Source organism: Dipteris shenzhenensis, chromosome 29 (genome assembly GCF_047967505.1).
Source record: "Dipteris shenzhenensis isolate YYH24624 ecotype China chromosome 29, Dip_SZ_1.0, whole genome shotgun sequence".
NCBI lineage: Eukaryota > Viridiplantae > Streptophyta > Polypodiopsida > Gleicheniales > Dipteridaceae > Dipteris > Dipteris shenzhenensis.
Window position 1 is genome coordinate 49,919,257 of NC_141624.1, and position 12,892 is coordinate 49,932,148.

The 12,892-nt window shown below is 45.6% G+C and overlaps 1 protein-coding gene across 8 annotated transcripts in view; it reads right to left on the bottom strand.

Moving 5' to 3' along the window:
- The window catches only part of LOC147882977 (Pseudouridine synthase family protein), a 101,998-nt gene extending 89,567 nt beyond the window's left edge, over positions 1-12,431 (bottom strand). For 6 of the 8 annotated variants that reach the window (XM_087401067.1, XM_087401071.1, XM_087401069.1 and 3 more), the window contains exon 1: positions 12,157-12,427. In XM_087401067.1, the coding sequence (XP_087257193.1) occupies positions 12,157-12,244 (88 nt within the window). In that variant the 5' untranslated portion in view covers positions 12,245-12,427. Of the gene's footprint in view, positions 1-12,156 lie in introns of all 8 variants that reach the window. The other 2 variants (XM_087401070.1, XM_087401064.1) reach the window with 2 other exon arrangements.
- Between the last annotated feature and the right edge of the window lie 461 nt (positions 12,432-12,892).

A 12,892-nucleotide genomic window follows, 5' to 3' on the forward strand; every position in this document is an offset into this window, starting at 1 on the left:
TTGAGGCCCAAAGACATAGAGATCAGCTCATACGAGCACAAAGGAGAGCACAAGGGGGATGGGTTCATCCTAGAGCACGATCACGGATTTTTCACTGGAGTCCCAAACCAAGGGACCAAATGTAGCAGAGAGCCCATGTGCACGACTTGACAAACCCACTATTGGAATATAAGTTTGTCACCTTCCCATCTGTGAGCCCCCAAATGAGGAGTGCATGGGAAGGCGCACAGGCAGACCTCAGAGTAGCCACATGGAACACCACGGGGGGAGAAATGAGAGAAGGAAAGAAAGGTGTATTAACGTCTTCAAGAGACCTCGTGAGTCTATGAGACAAGGTACAAAATATATGTAGCCCATACAAGCCACTGTGGGCTGAAGCAAAGGGCTCACTAAGGACCTTGTAGAGTGCTAAGTGACAAGTGCTAAAAATGCAAAAAGCTAGTACAAAATAGTAGGAAAAGAGCAATCAAGTATACTCAGAACCAGAGCTCCAAGTACATGTGCAAGCTCTATATAACCCGGCTCCTTGATGTCCCTCTGATGTGACGCAAAGAGCTCACGTATCTGTGTCTTTCGGGCTGTCTCCCGCGGTGGTGGGGGCGCGCTCTCCTGGATCAGTGATACCATGCCTAGAAGAGCGGGAGTATAAGACACATGGGGAAAACAAGCTTTGGAGACAGCTATGGCAGCCCTGTCAGTAGGGACAGCACATAAAGGTACCACAGATGTACTCGCATGCCTCAACAAAATCTGCCTCGTGCTGATAGAAAAAATAGACAGCTTGGAGGCCACCGATGTGGCCCTATTGGCTGAGAAAGTGCATGTCGACAAAACACTGGCTGAGATTCGGAAACAAGGTGGGAAGATACAAGAAGAATGGAGGAAGGAGAAGGCCAAGAAAGAAGAATGGGAGAAGGAGAGAGGAGAATGGTAAAATGAGCAGACCAAACTACAAGGCCAAGTACACACATTGGGGACTAAGCTACAACAAATGAAGGGCAAGCAAATAACATCAGATGGAGGCAGCAAAGTTATGGATGAGCTCAAAGCAGAAAATGCAGCTCTTAAGAAAGCGATGGAGGCCATGCAGACTACCATGAATGGTAAGCATGCTGAGTTCACACAACAGCTAAACAAGGGGAAAGAAGTGATGCTTGAATGGATAGAAGTTGTTAAAAAGGGATCAGCAGCTCCCAAAAAAGAGTTCATTTCTAAGACACTAGAGGAAGAGAAAAGACGGGCCGGTAAAGCAATGAATGTCCTAGTTAGAGGTTTCGTAGTGGGAGATACCCCAATGGTAAATGCTTAAGCCCTATTTGCCAAGCTAGGAGTCAACCTTACATGTGAGGCAGCTTGGAGGGTAGGGAAGATGAAGATACCAACAAGACCATTAGTGCTGAAACTCCGAACTGCAATCGATAGGTCCAACCTCATGAGCATGCGAGCATCCCTGAAGGGGACCAAAATCTACTTGGATGATGACCTCACCCTTCTACAACAAGAGCATAGACGGGAAGGCATGACACGGGTAATGGCAGCAAGGGAAGCAGGGAAATGGACTGCCTACAGGGATGGCAAAGTGATTATTCGAGAAAGAGCTGATAGAGGTGATAAGGGAGAAGGGGAGAAGGGATAGGGGGAACTATGACGGTGTCAGAGCCGGGAGGGGAGTGCACAAAACAAGCTGAGTATGGCTGTATGGAACTATAATGGTACCCTTTGGTCCGACCCAGGTGGCTTCTCGAAGACATACAACTTGACTTCACATATGAGAGAGACCCCCACATGATGCCAGAGTTAGATGCAGCAGAACTTGGGATTCGGAGACTTTCAGGACATACTTCACATGTGACAGCATACAGGCGACACCTGCTTGAGTTGGGAGCTGTCCATGACCTCATCATCTACAATGGCCTTCAGAGATGGCCATCATCTGTGAGATTCACATGCTTCCCACATGGAAGCAGGACCAGCACAGTGGACTACCTACTGGGCACATTGGCTTTTGTCACACGGATACATGACCTCACCATACCCCCTCCCCCACTTGGAGCCGACCACTCATATCTGGCCTTCGATGTTCTTGCTACTACACCAGGCACAGGGAGAGTTCCTACCGCTACCCGGACCCAAACCCACTTTGACCGTGCCCTTGATCCAGTGTATGTGTGACACTTAGCCAGAGAGCTTCTGGCCTTAGTGGAGGCTGATTTAGACCTCGCCCACGCCTCAGCCACCCTTGTAACAGTGATACACGATGCTGCCACCAAATCCTTTCTTACGACCTGATCTTCACGGGTACCAGATGGGAAGATACCTCAAAACCCCTGGTTTGATGATGAATGCAGAGAGATGCGAGCCCACCTCACACGGGAGCGAGCCTTGGGTCAGTTGACGTCACATGAGGCACACAGATTCTTTCAACGCTTGACACGCCGTAAGAGACGAGCCTTCCTCACACATAGGATGGATGAGATCATCAGATCATTTCGCAGAGGAGACCCAACCACAGGGTGGAGATTCCTCTCGGAGGGAAAGCCACCCATCCCCATCACGGATCCGGGCGTGTGGCACACTTATGCATGCTCCTTATATGATGTCCCGAGGCAGACACCGACAAACATGCGAACTCTGCATGTATGATCGGATGGGGAACTGAAGGCTCACTCCGAACCACCTAGATCCCATGATCACCTGTAGCCTCTCAAATCCCTTCCAGTCGATAGCTGAAAGGTCACTCCCCCAAAAAGGTGCTACATACATGGCAGTCGGTCTCACAAGAGTGTCAAAAAGCCAGCCCTTCATCAGTGGATCCTAGAAATGCGCTGGAAGCACTGTCTCTCTAATCGGGCCAGGGCACCCTTCCCTCGTGTGAGTCGTGCTCTGGCGGCATGGGTCATTGTGAAGACTGGTCCCGTGAATATGTGAGAAAATGTGAGAGAGAAAGAGTGAGCAAGATGGAGAGTCAGCTGAATGTAGTTCACTCCCGAATGTCAACTGAGCTGAAGTGAATGAAGTGTGAGTACAAGGAAAGAGATAAGGATTTTGTCTAAGTGACAAAACCCTATCTAATCACTAACCGTAGTTAGAGATTAGACCGTGGTTAGGGAGAAACACCTCTAAGAGGGAAAAGTGCCCCTAACTCACTTATTACATTACATTGGCAACTGCCTAGAATATATTAATAATTCTAACACCCCCCTACAGTGCCAATGTGGTGTACAAGGTAGTGATCAATCACCTAAAGGAGATAAGTTTAGGGCACTGCGAAATGCCTCAAACTTCTCACGTGGAAGTGCTTTGGTGAAGATGTCTGCAACATTGTCATGTGTTGACACATAGATCATACTGATCTCCCCTGCATGCAACTTCTCTCTGACATAATGATAATGAATCTCAATGTGCTTCGTGCAAGCATGAAACACAGGATTCTTTGCCATTGCAATAGCACTCTAACTATCAGTGAGAATAGGAGAAGGACCCTCCAATATGAGACGAAGATCAACGAACAAACGTCGCAACCAAACACACTCAACTGTCACTGTGAAAGCTGCCTTGTACTCAGCTTAACATGAGGAAGTACCCACTGTAGATTGCTTCCTGCTCAGCCATCCTGCTCAGCCAAGAAATGCAAGCGTTGTCCAAAAAGAAACAATTACCACTAGTGGACTGCCTGGTATCATAGTCTCCAACACAATCTGAATCACTGTAAGCATGCATCTGCAAGTCACCCCCCTTGGGAAACATCAAGCCAAAAGACTTTGTGCCTTGCAAATACCTAAAGATGCGTTTTACAACCTGCCAATGTGTTGTCTTTGGGCTGTGCATATATCTGCTCACCTGAGATACTGCATACTGAATATCAAGCCGTGTATTGCACAAATAGATGAGGCATCCAACAGCCTGGCTGTAAAGTGTGACATCAACTGATTCACCTGCATCATACATAGGAAGCTTCAGCCCTGGCTCCATGGGAGTGGCAATAGGCTTACAATCATGCATGTTGAACCTATCCAAGAGCTTCTGCACATACTTGGATTGAGACATAACAATGCCACGCTTGTCTTGTATAAACTGGATCCCCAAATAAAAATTTAACATACCCAAACCTATCATGTCAAATTCAGCTTTCAACTCAACCTTGAAATCTTATCCTCATTTGACCCCGTGAGCAACATGTCATTTACATAAAGAATGATATACCTTTGTAAGACTAGAATAAGTCCAATTATACAAATTTAGAATTTTTGTTGTTCTAAAGATCAAAAATCTACAAAGAAAATAAAAGAGAAAATGAAAGAGAAGAAAAAAGAGGTAAACAAAAACTTTTATGAAAAACAAAAGCATGTCATCTACATAAAGAATGATGACTAAAATATCCCCCCCATCCTTCTTGATGTAGAGGGTGCTTTCCGTAGGACTATTGTTTGTGTAATCCCTTACTTGCCAGGAATGCATCGATCTTGGCATACCATATACATGGGGCTTGTTTCAGCCCATATAAAGCTTTGTTAAGCTTGCATACCTGAAGTGCATTGCCAGAAAGTTCAAATCTAGGAGGTTGTTTGACATAAACCTCTTCCTGCAAGTCCCCATTATGGAAAGCTGTTTTTATGTCCAACTGATGGACATTCCACACAAAATTTGCAGCCATTGCAATAACTAACCGTATGGTGGTCACCCGGGATGTAGGAGCAAATGTCTCCTCACAATCTGTGCCCTTCTTCTATGCATAGCCTTTGGAAACCAGCCGTGCCTTGTACATGTCAATAGACCCATTTGGTTTCCTTTTTACCTTGAAAACCCAGATGTAGGAGCAAATGTCTCCTCATAATCTGTGCCCTTCTTCTCTGCATAGCCTTTGGAAACCAGCCGTGGCTTATACATGTCAATAGACCCATCTGGTTTCCTTTTTGCCTTGAAAACCCACTTGGTACCAATGGCATGCTTACCTAGTGGCAAATTTACAACATCCCAAGTCTGATTTTTCTCTATGGACTGCAACTCATTGTGCATAGCTTGCATCCAATGCACATTATCCTTTGCTTCTTCAAAAGAGTCAAGCTCCTCTTCATCAAAAAGAGTCCCTGCATAAGCTGTCTCAACTGAAAGGGCCCCCCCTGCGTGCCTTACTGCACTACGAGTCCTGCCAGGCAATGGAGCCTCAAGCCTACTTTCCTTGAGAGTCTGAAGCAACCAATTCGAACTGTTTTGGCTGCGTGTATCTCTTGAATCTCTTGCCTGACAACTTCATCCACACCCTGAGGTGGTACAAAATCAGCTGGTGGCTGAATCGGGGCATGTGGATGTGGAGGAGGTTGCTGTAAATTCTGAGTTTCAGCGGGGGAACCAAATGCTATAGGAAGCATCCCCTCAAACACATCATCTGAAGAAGCTGGAATCTGAAATTCAGCATGTGTATGTGCTGAATTTTCAGAGAATATAACATCTCTACTAACAAAAATCTTGCGTGTAGCAAGATTGTAGAGACGATAGCCTTTGCCTGGTGAACTATATCCCACAAAAATGCATTTGACAATCTGACAACTTGTGTCTAAACTCCACAGGCACGTGGGCATATGCAACACAACCAAAAACTCTGAAATGGTCCACTGAAGGCTTTCTCCCATGCCATGCCTCATAGGGAGTGATTGTCTTCAAAGCCTTTGTAGGAGTCCGATTCAAAATATAGTTGGCACACATGAGGCCTTCAAGCCAAAACCTGTGAGGCAACTTCTTACTTGTGAGCATGCATCTATACATCTCCATGGCAATGCGATTCTTCCGCTCAGCTTTGTCATTCTGTTAAGGTGTAAGCCTCACTGCTATAAGCTGATGCGTGATGCCTTTCTCCTTCAAAAATGCCTCAAATTCATGAGACATATACTCTCCCCCTCCATCTGTACGAAGTGTCTGCACCTTGAGTTCTGTCTCATTCTCAACCATCGGCACAAAGTGTTTGAAATGCATAAACACTTCTGATTTTGCCTTGAGACCATAGACCCAAGTGTAGTTAGTGAAGTCATCTATGAATGTAACAAAATAGAGATAACCCCCAAAAGCAAGTGTCCTCATGGGACCGCAGACATCACTGTGAATAAGCTGTAATTTCCGTGTAGCTTTCACTGTACCATCCTTCTTGAAGGGAAGTCTATGCATCTTGCCAAGGATGCAACCTTCACATGCATGAGGAGGAGGCGACTCCAAAGGAGGCAATGCATCAACCATATCATGCCTCTGAAGTGTCATTAAGCTGCCATAGCTCATGTGCCCATACCTGGCATGCCATAACTCCGCATTCTGTATCGCAGCAATGGGAGTGCTTACTGATAATGCAAGATCGGATCTTTTTTCATATAGATCAAGCTGAAAAAGACCCCGATACAAAGTGCCAAACAACATCAAAGCATAGTCATTCTCTTTGTCTCTGACTGCACACTTGTCATCATCAAAAACAACTTGAAATCCTCCTCTATTGAGTGAGGACACTGAAAGCGAATTCTTCTTTATGCCTGGCACATAGAGAGCATATGAAATTTTGAAATCTATGCCATCAGTGGATGTGAGAATAATGTCTCCCACTCCACACACTGAATAAGAAGAATTATTCGCACAAGTCACCTTCTTTTTGGTGGGTGGAGGATGCACAGATACAAACAGACTCTTCTTGAAAGTGATGTGTTTTGAAGCACCACTGTCAAAATACCAAGTATGAAGTGTCTCATTAACACTAAGAGAGCATGCATCCTTTAAAGGATCATAACTGCAAGTCAAGAAAGCATATGGGTCATCATCATTAGTGGCTGTAGCATCTAAACTACCCACTAAAAAATCTGAAGTGCAAGATAGAAAGGCATAGTGCTCTTCCACAAAGTTGGCTGCAACGTCTCCCCTATCATGAGAATGTGAAGCTGATGCCTCTGACACAGCCATACCGGAATCCCTTTTCGTACAGAATTGTATGGAATCGTACAGACGTTCTGTACAGACTGTATGGACAAAACTAGCGCAAAAGTGTGAAACTGTACTGAAAGCCATACGGAACTGTACAGACAAATTCTGACGCGCCGTACGAAACTATACTGACAAAATCTGACGCGCAATACGAAAATCCGTCCAACTGTACAGACGAGTGGTCGAAAAAATGGCACGGGTGTATGGACAGGAGCAAGTGCTGGTACGAAATCCGTACAGTTGTACAGACTGTACGGACGACATGTCGCGATAAGGCTGTACGGATGAGCGGGAGCTAGAGGCAAGAGACTGGGAGCAGGGAGCAGGTCCGGGAAGGAAGTGCTCTGATACCAAATGTGAGAAAATGCGAGAGAGCAAGAGTGAGCAAGATGGAGAGTGAGCTGAACGTCAACTGAACTGAAGTGAATGAAGTGTGAGTACAAGGAAAGAGATAAGGGTTTTGTCTAAGTGACAAAACCCTATCTAATCACTAACCGTAGTTAAAGATTAGACCGTGGTTAAGGGAAAAAACCTCTAAGAGGGAAAAGTGCCCCTAACTCATTACATTACATTGGCCACTGCCTAGAATATATTAATAATTCTAATAGAATATTGTCCCTAGATACATGTAGTACTACACTATCTCCACTGGCTCCCCTCGGTAAGTCAAATATGTCGACGTCGATGTCGATGAAGCACTGCTTGAGATGTGTTGAAGATCATAACCTTGGTTTTCCCAAGGTTGACAGTCAGGTCCCTCTCTGTGCACAACATTTCCAAGGCCTCCAAGTGTTTCTGCAATCCCTCGGTTGAGGACGAAATGAGGACTATGTCATCTGCATATAGTAGTATTTGTACCATCAAATCAGCCAATAGGGAGCCCTCTCCTCCTAGGCGATCAACAAAGGATGTGATCTCATCAATGTATAGCCCAAAGAGAGTCGGTGAGAGGGGGCAACCCTGCTTCACCCCTATGGTGCTCTCAACCCAATCCGATAGCCCCCCAAGAGCGTGGACTCGCCCTCTAACGGACTCGTATATACTATAGACTCATCACTCCCCACATCATGACCTCTGGGAGATGCAGCTCCTGTAGTCGCTTGATCAAGCAAGAACAAGGGACTGTGTCAAAAGCCTTGCGAAAGTCCACGAAGTAAGTGTAGACCTTTTGATGCCTTGACTTCGCCTCCTCAATGATGGCTCTCAAGGTAAAAATATGGTCCAGTGTGGAGTGTTGTCTCCGGAAGCCTGCCAGCCCAAGAGCCCGCTATCCATGGTCCTTTGTAGTATGGCTATTGATCGCCCTCTCCAGTACTCATCCATCAATCTTAGTCAGAGTGTGGTAGTTCCCTGTATCCATGGGGTCCCCCACCTTATGTATCAGTACAATGGTGGTAGTGCTCCAAGTATGTGGGAAACCGTGGCATATTGCATGGTTGAACAGCTGCGCTAGAACCTAGACCAAGACCTCATGTCCATGTGCGAAGTGCTCTATATGTAGCCCCTCATGGTTTGGTGCTCTCCGGTTATGCAGACGGAGGAGGGCATTCCTTACGTCCTGCGCACTGAACAAGTGACAAGTAGTAGGTTGGGCATAGAGGACATATCAGGTGGCATCTGACCTGGGATGTCGTATAAGGAGCATGCATATCTGTGCCAAATCTCTAGGTCCATGATGGGAATGGGCCGTTTCCTCTCTGATAGGAGTCCCTAGCCGATAGTCGTGTCTCCCCCTCGAAACACTCCGACCACCTCATCAATCCTACGAGTGAGAAAAGTATGCTTCTTCCGTCGTGTCATCCGATGTGAGATGCGATGCACCTCAGATGAGGTCTATATACAAAAACCTCCACTGAGAACTGAACCAAGCCAAGTGTATATAAAAACCTCTGGTGAGAATTGAACCAAGCCAGCTGTATAACAAAAACCGCCACGGAGAAGTGAATCAAGCTAAGCGGCATAGCAAAAAAACAGATGACATGACAACACATCCCTAAGCTAAGAAGGAGGTGCAAAGACTCCAGATAAGTATCATCCTCTTCCTCAATTGTGTCCATGTCGTTCCGGAGATCTTCATACTTCCCCTTGTAGTGATGGTATTTGGATTTTAACTGATCATGCTTTGATTGCAAATTAGCAAGATCGGCCTGTAGGGAAAGTATCTAGGCCTACACTGTGGCATGTGTATGTTCCAAGGCTGAGTGCCGCTCCTAAATGTCCAGACGGTGCTGCTCCCGGGCTTCAAGCTGAGACTCCAAATCAGCCACCCTCTGCTCAGATTTAGCATGTAAGGTCAATAGAGAGTCATGTTTTTCTTGGAGTGGAGTCATCTTCTATTGCAGCTTAGCATGCTCTTCTGTATGATTGCGAAGCATGTCTGTGATGTAGATTCCCATTGCTGCCGCTCAAGGGCATGTTGTGCCTTCAGTGCATCTATCTCCATCTAGCAGGACGACTCCTTCCGTTTTGCAGCTGTGCTCTCCACTGCTGCGCGTGAGCTTCCTGTCTCCTTTTCCATCTCCAACTTCATGTGCTGTTTCTGGGACAGCAGCTTATGGGTATTACTTATCGTGTCGAAGAGGACAGCCCCTAACTGTGCAAATGTATCATCCATGATGCGTTGCTGCAGATGCATCGACTGCTTAGCCCACGCATATCTCCCTAAACTCTTCAAACACGATCTGCAAACCTCGATCTTCCACATCTTCCAAAGCGGCCACAGGTGCAAGATCATCTAGCCCGAGGTAAAAGTGGGCGGCTTGGCTGCACAGTTGTTTTTACCCAAGGTCTCATGCAAAGGAATGGTAAAGATCTCATCTATGTCCTCCTATTCGAGGTTAACGGGAGACCTTTTCCTTTTCAGCGTACTCAGAAGGCATATGTAATCTTCATCTTGCATATGCCATATGTGTATGTCCGACAGTAGAGAAAGATTGCCCCGATGATGAAGCAAGATAATCGGAAAACATATCATTCTCATGAAGAGGGGGACACTCAGCATGCACAAAACCACCAGCAAAGATATAACCTAGAAGAGTATCAACCTGGGTAGCGGCACATGTACATGTGACATTTGAAGCACTGAGACTGGCTACTGCGTAGGTAGTACGCAGTCACCGAGGAGGCGTGACAAACTAAGGGCTGCCGGAGCGATAAGTGTGGGGCTTGTATATCCGAAGAGGGAATCGCTAGGAGAGCCCATACCCAATGTAAGATTTAGATCAAATGTATTGGCAGTCTGTGGGAAACTCTCCAATCTAGGCTCTAGAGAAGTAGACGGTGCTGCGTATGAAGTATGAACCTGCAAAAATTGTGGAGAATCTGTAGCAACCTGTCCCTCATGAATGGAGAGCTGAGTTGCTCAAGAGAATCCTCTCCTCCATGGACTGTAGCAATAATGGAGTCGGTGAGCGTGCTGACCACTAGGGAGATAACTGTAAGATCATCACATGGGGTCACCACAGAAGATGTCAGAGCACCACCAACTGCATCCCAGTAGAGCATGTAGAAGTGGCCCTCTTCGACTCAGAGAGACTGGGAAGCTGGACAAGACAAATTATCCTATCTAGAAGGTAAAGATCCAAAGCCATCTGTGGAAGATCACGACAGGAGTGGATCCAATGTCGCGGACATCAATGATGCATCAGGAAAGGTTATCTTTGCTGTAGATCCTCATGAGCTCGAAGCATGGGAGGATAAAGATGCCTAGGCCCTTGTATAATCATAGGGACGATGGCAAATGCGGTGATTCCTTCCAGATGGCAGACGTCAGTCAAGGGGTGGGCCACTCGGAAGAACTATACAGGTCAGACAACACGTCCCGAATCTTAGCTCTCAAAGAGATCAGTTGGCCTCAGTAGGTCGGAAGGTGGACTCAAGCCAGTTGGCCTTGCTGGTACTTGGGATGTTACCACATAGTTTCAAAGGCTTCGTTGTGACTGACAGCAAGAGAGAGGAACAAACCTCTCGCTTTTGAGGGACTGGGTCCTTGCCAAAAGAGGAGGCTTGGGAGAAGCTCTATAACAATGGCGACGACAAAGGCATTGCTGGCAAAAGACAAAGTCGACAATCGGAAGGCCAAGCCTAGCAGTGGCAAGCCCAAGAAGGACAACTCTAAGGACAAAGCAGACACTCAAAAAACAAGAAAAAAAGGAAGCAAAAGAAGAAGTGCTTCTACTATGATATGCAAGGCCATTTTGCGAAGGATTGCAGAAAGAAGAAGGCAGATCATAAGAACAAGAATTCAGATTCATGGCGGGGAGTCTCTTAAATCTCGGAAGCAAATTGCTGGAAGGTGATCATGGAGAAAGCGTACTAAAGACAATTGAAAGCTCATTAGGAGCTTATGGTCCAGGTTATCTCGAGATAGTGTTGGGATTTCATTTCTCGAGATGGTTATTCGGTTGCGGACCTTGCTAGAGGGAGAATGGGTTGAAACAGACCGAGAGAGCGCGGTGCTTGGAAGACCATGCTGGCCAAGAAGATAAACCTAAAGGAGACTAATCAAATGGAAACCATCGAGCCCAAAAATTTACGGCTTCACTAATGGTAGTTGCAAAATATGGCTTCAGCAAATGGTAGTTGCAAAGGGCATATCAGCAGTAATTATTGGCTTACATGAGGCAATGTCGTATACAGGATCTCAATCATGTCACGTAACATGACGGCTAAAGTAGTTTAGGTTATACCGATCAGTATAAATCCAGTTTATGAAAACAAAACGATTTAACGTGTCTGACATGATCATCCTGCAACTAGTGTGCAAGTGTCTTGACTTCAGTTAAGTGATTTAGGCACAATTTTACATGTCACGATTCGTGGACAGCAACCTGGAGAAGAGGAGAAAAAAGGTTGCTGGAAGAGGAAGCACAATACTGTTCCTACTGTTAACGATAAGTCTAGCAAGGGGCCAGAAGTGGAAAATATGGCAAAAAGCAACCCAATATTTAAAATGTTTTACGAGACCATGGCCATGCTTATGGATGAATGCCATAGACTACTACTTATTCTCTTTCAACACATTACCGGATGATACAAACCCCTTTCAATTTCAAAATCTGTTGAAAAAACGTTTCTAAGACTCTCAAAGCTAACATAAAAATCCTAGTGTACCGTCATAACTTTACATGTTTACGAACTTGAATTCTAATTTGTGACAACTCCGTCCCAGGTAAATATACAGCTAGGTCTTGAGGAGAGTACCGTTTTGGAAAATGTAGTCGTCGATAGTAACTGGCGTGTCTGGGTTTTCCCAGACAATAGTTGCGCTGGCCGGTTGTGGAGATGTCATCCTCGTGGGCTAACAAGTTCTACTTCAGCGTTGTTAGCACTGCCCTTAAGGCAATTGACGTTTGGAGTCTACCGTTAACGGCTCCAGTTCCAATGGAAAGTTGATTGCTTTTCGTTTTGCAATGTATGCAGAGTTGTCGAGAACACTCTTTGGCCTGCCTCAAAGGTATGAAACTCGTTTCAAAATGAAATTACGAATTTTCATTTAGAAAAATTCAAAATGAAATTACGAATTTTCTTTTAGAGAAATTCTTTCCTAGACATATCTCTCTTATCCTTACAACGAAAAAGGGGAGGCTACAAAGTGTGCACTCAAAAGGGGCAATGGAGCAGTAATCTGGTCTATGGCGGGTGATCTTGCTTGTCTGATCTGTACACACCTTTAAGAAAAGCATTGCAACACATAAAAGAGTGACTCTAAGGTGAAAGAAGAGACGCTACACAATGTCTCTGCTTTTTTTTTGTTAGCTTTTAAGCATAGCCTCCTTTTTTTCAGAAAAAAGGGTAGTGCGCCTGACAACTATGACCCCTTATTACGTTAGGATAATATCTAGACAACATAGAGTGCACCTAAATGATATGCCAACTATCAATCATAAGCCCCCTTCTTGTAGTTTGGCGTACTCCACATTGGGGAACCCCAACATGC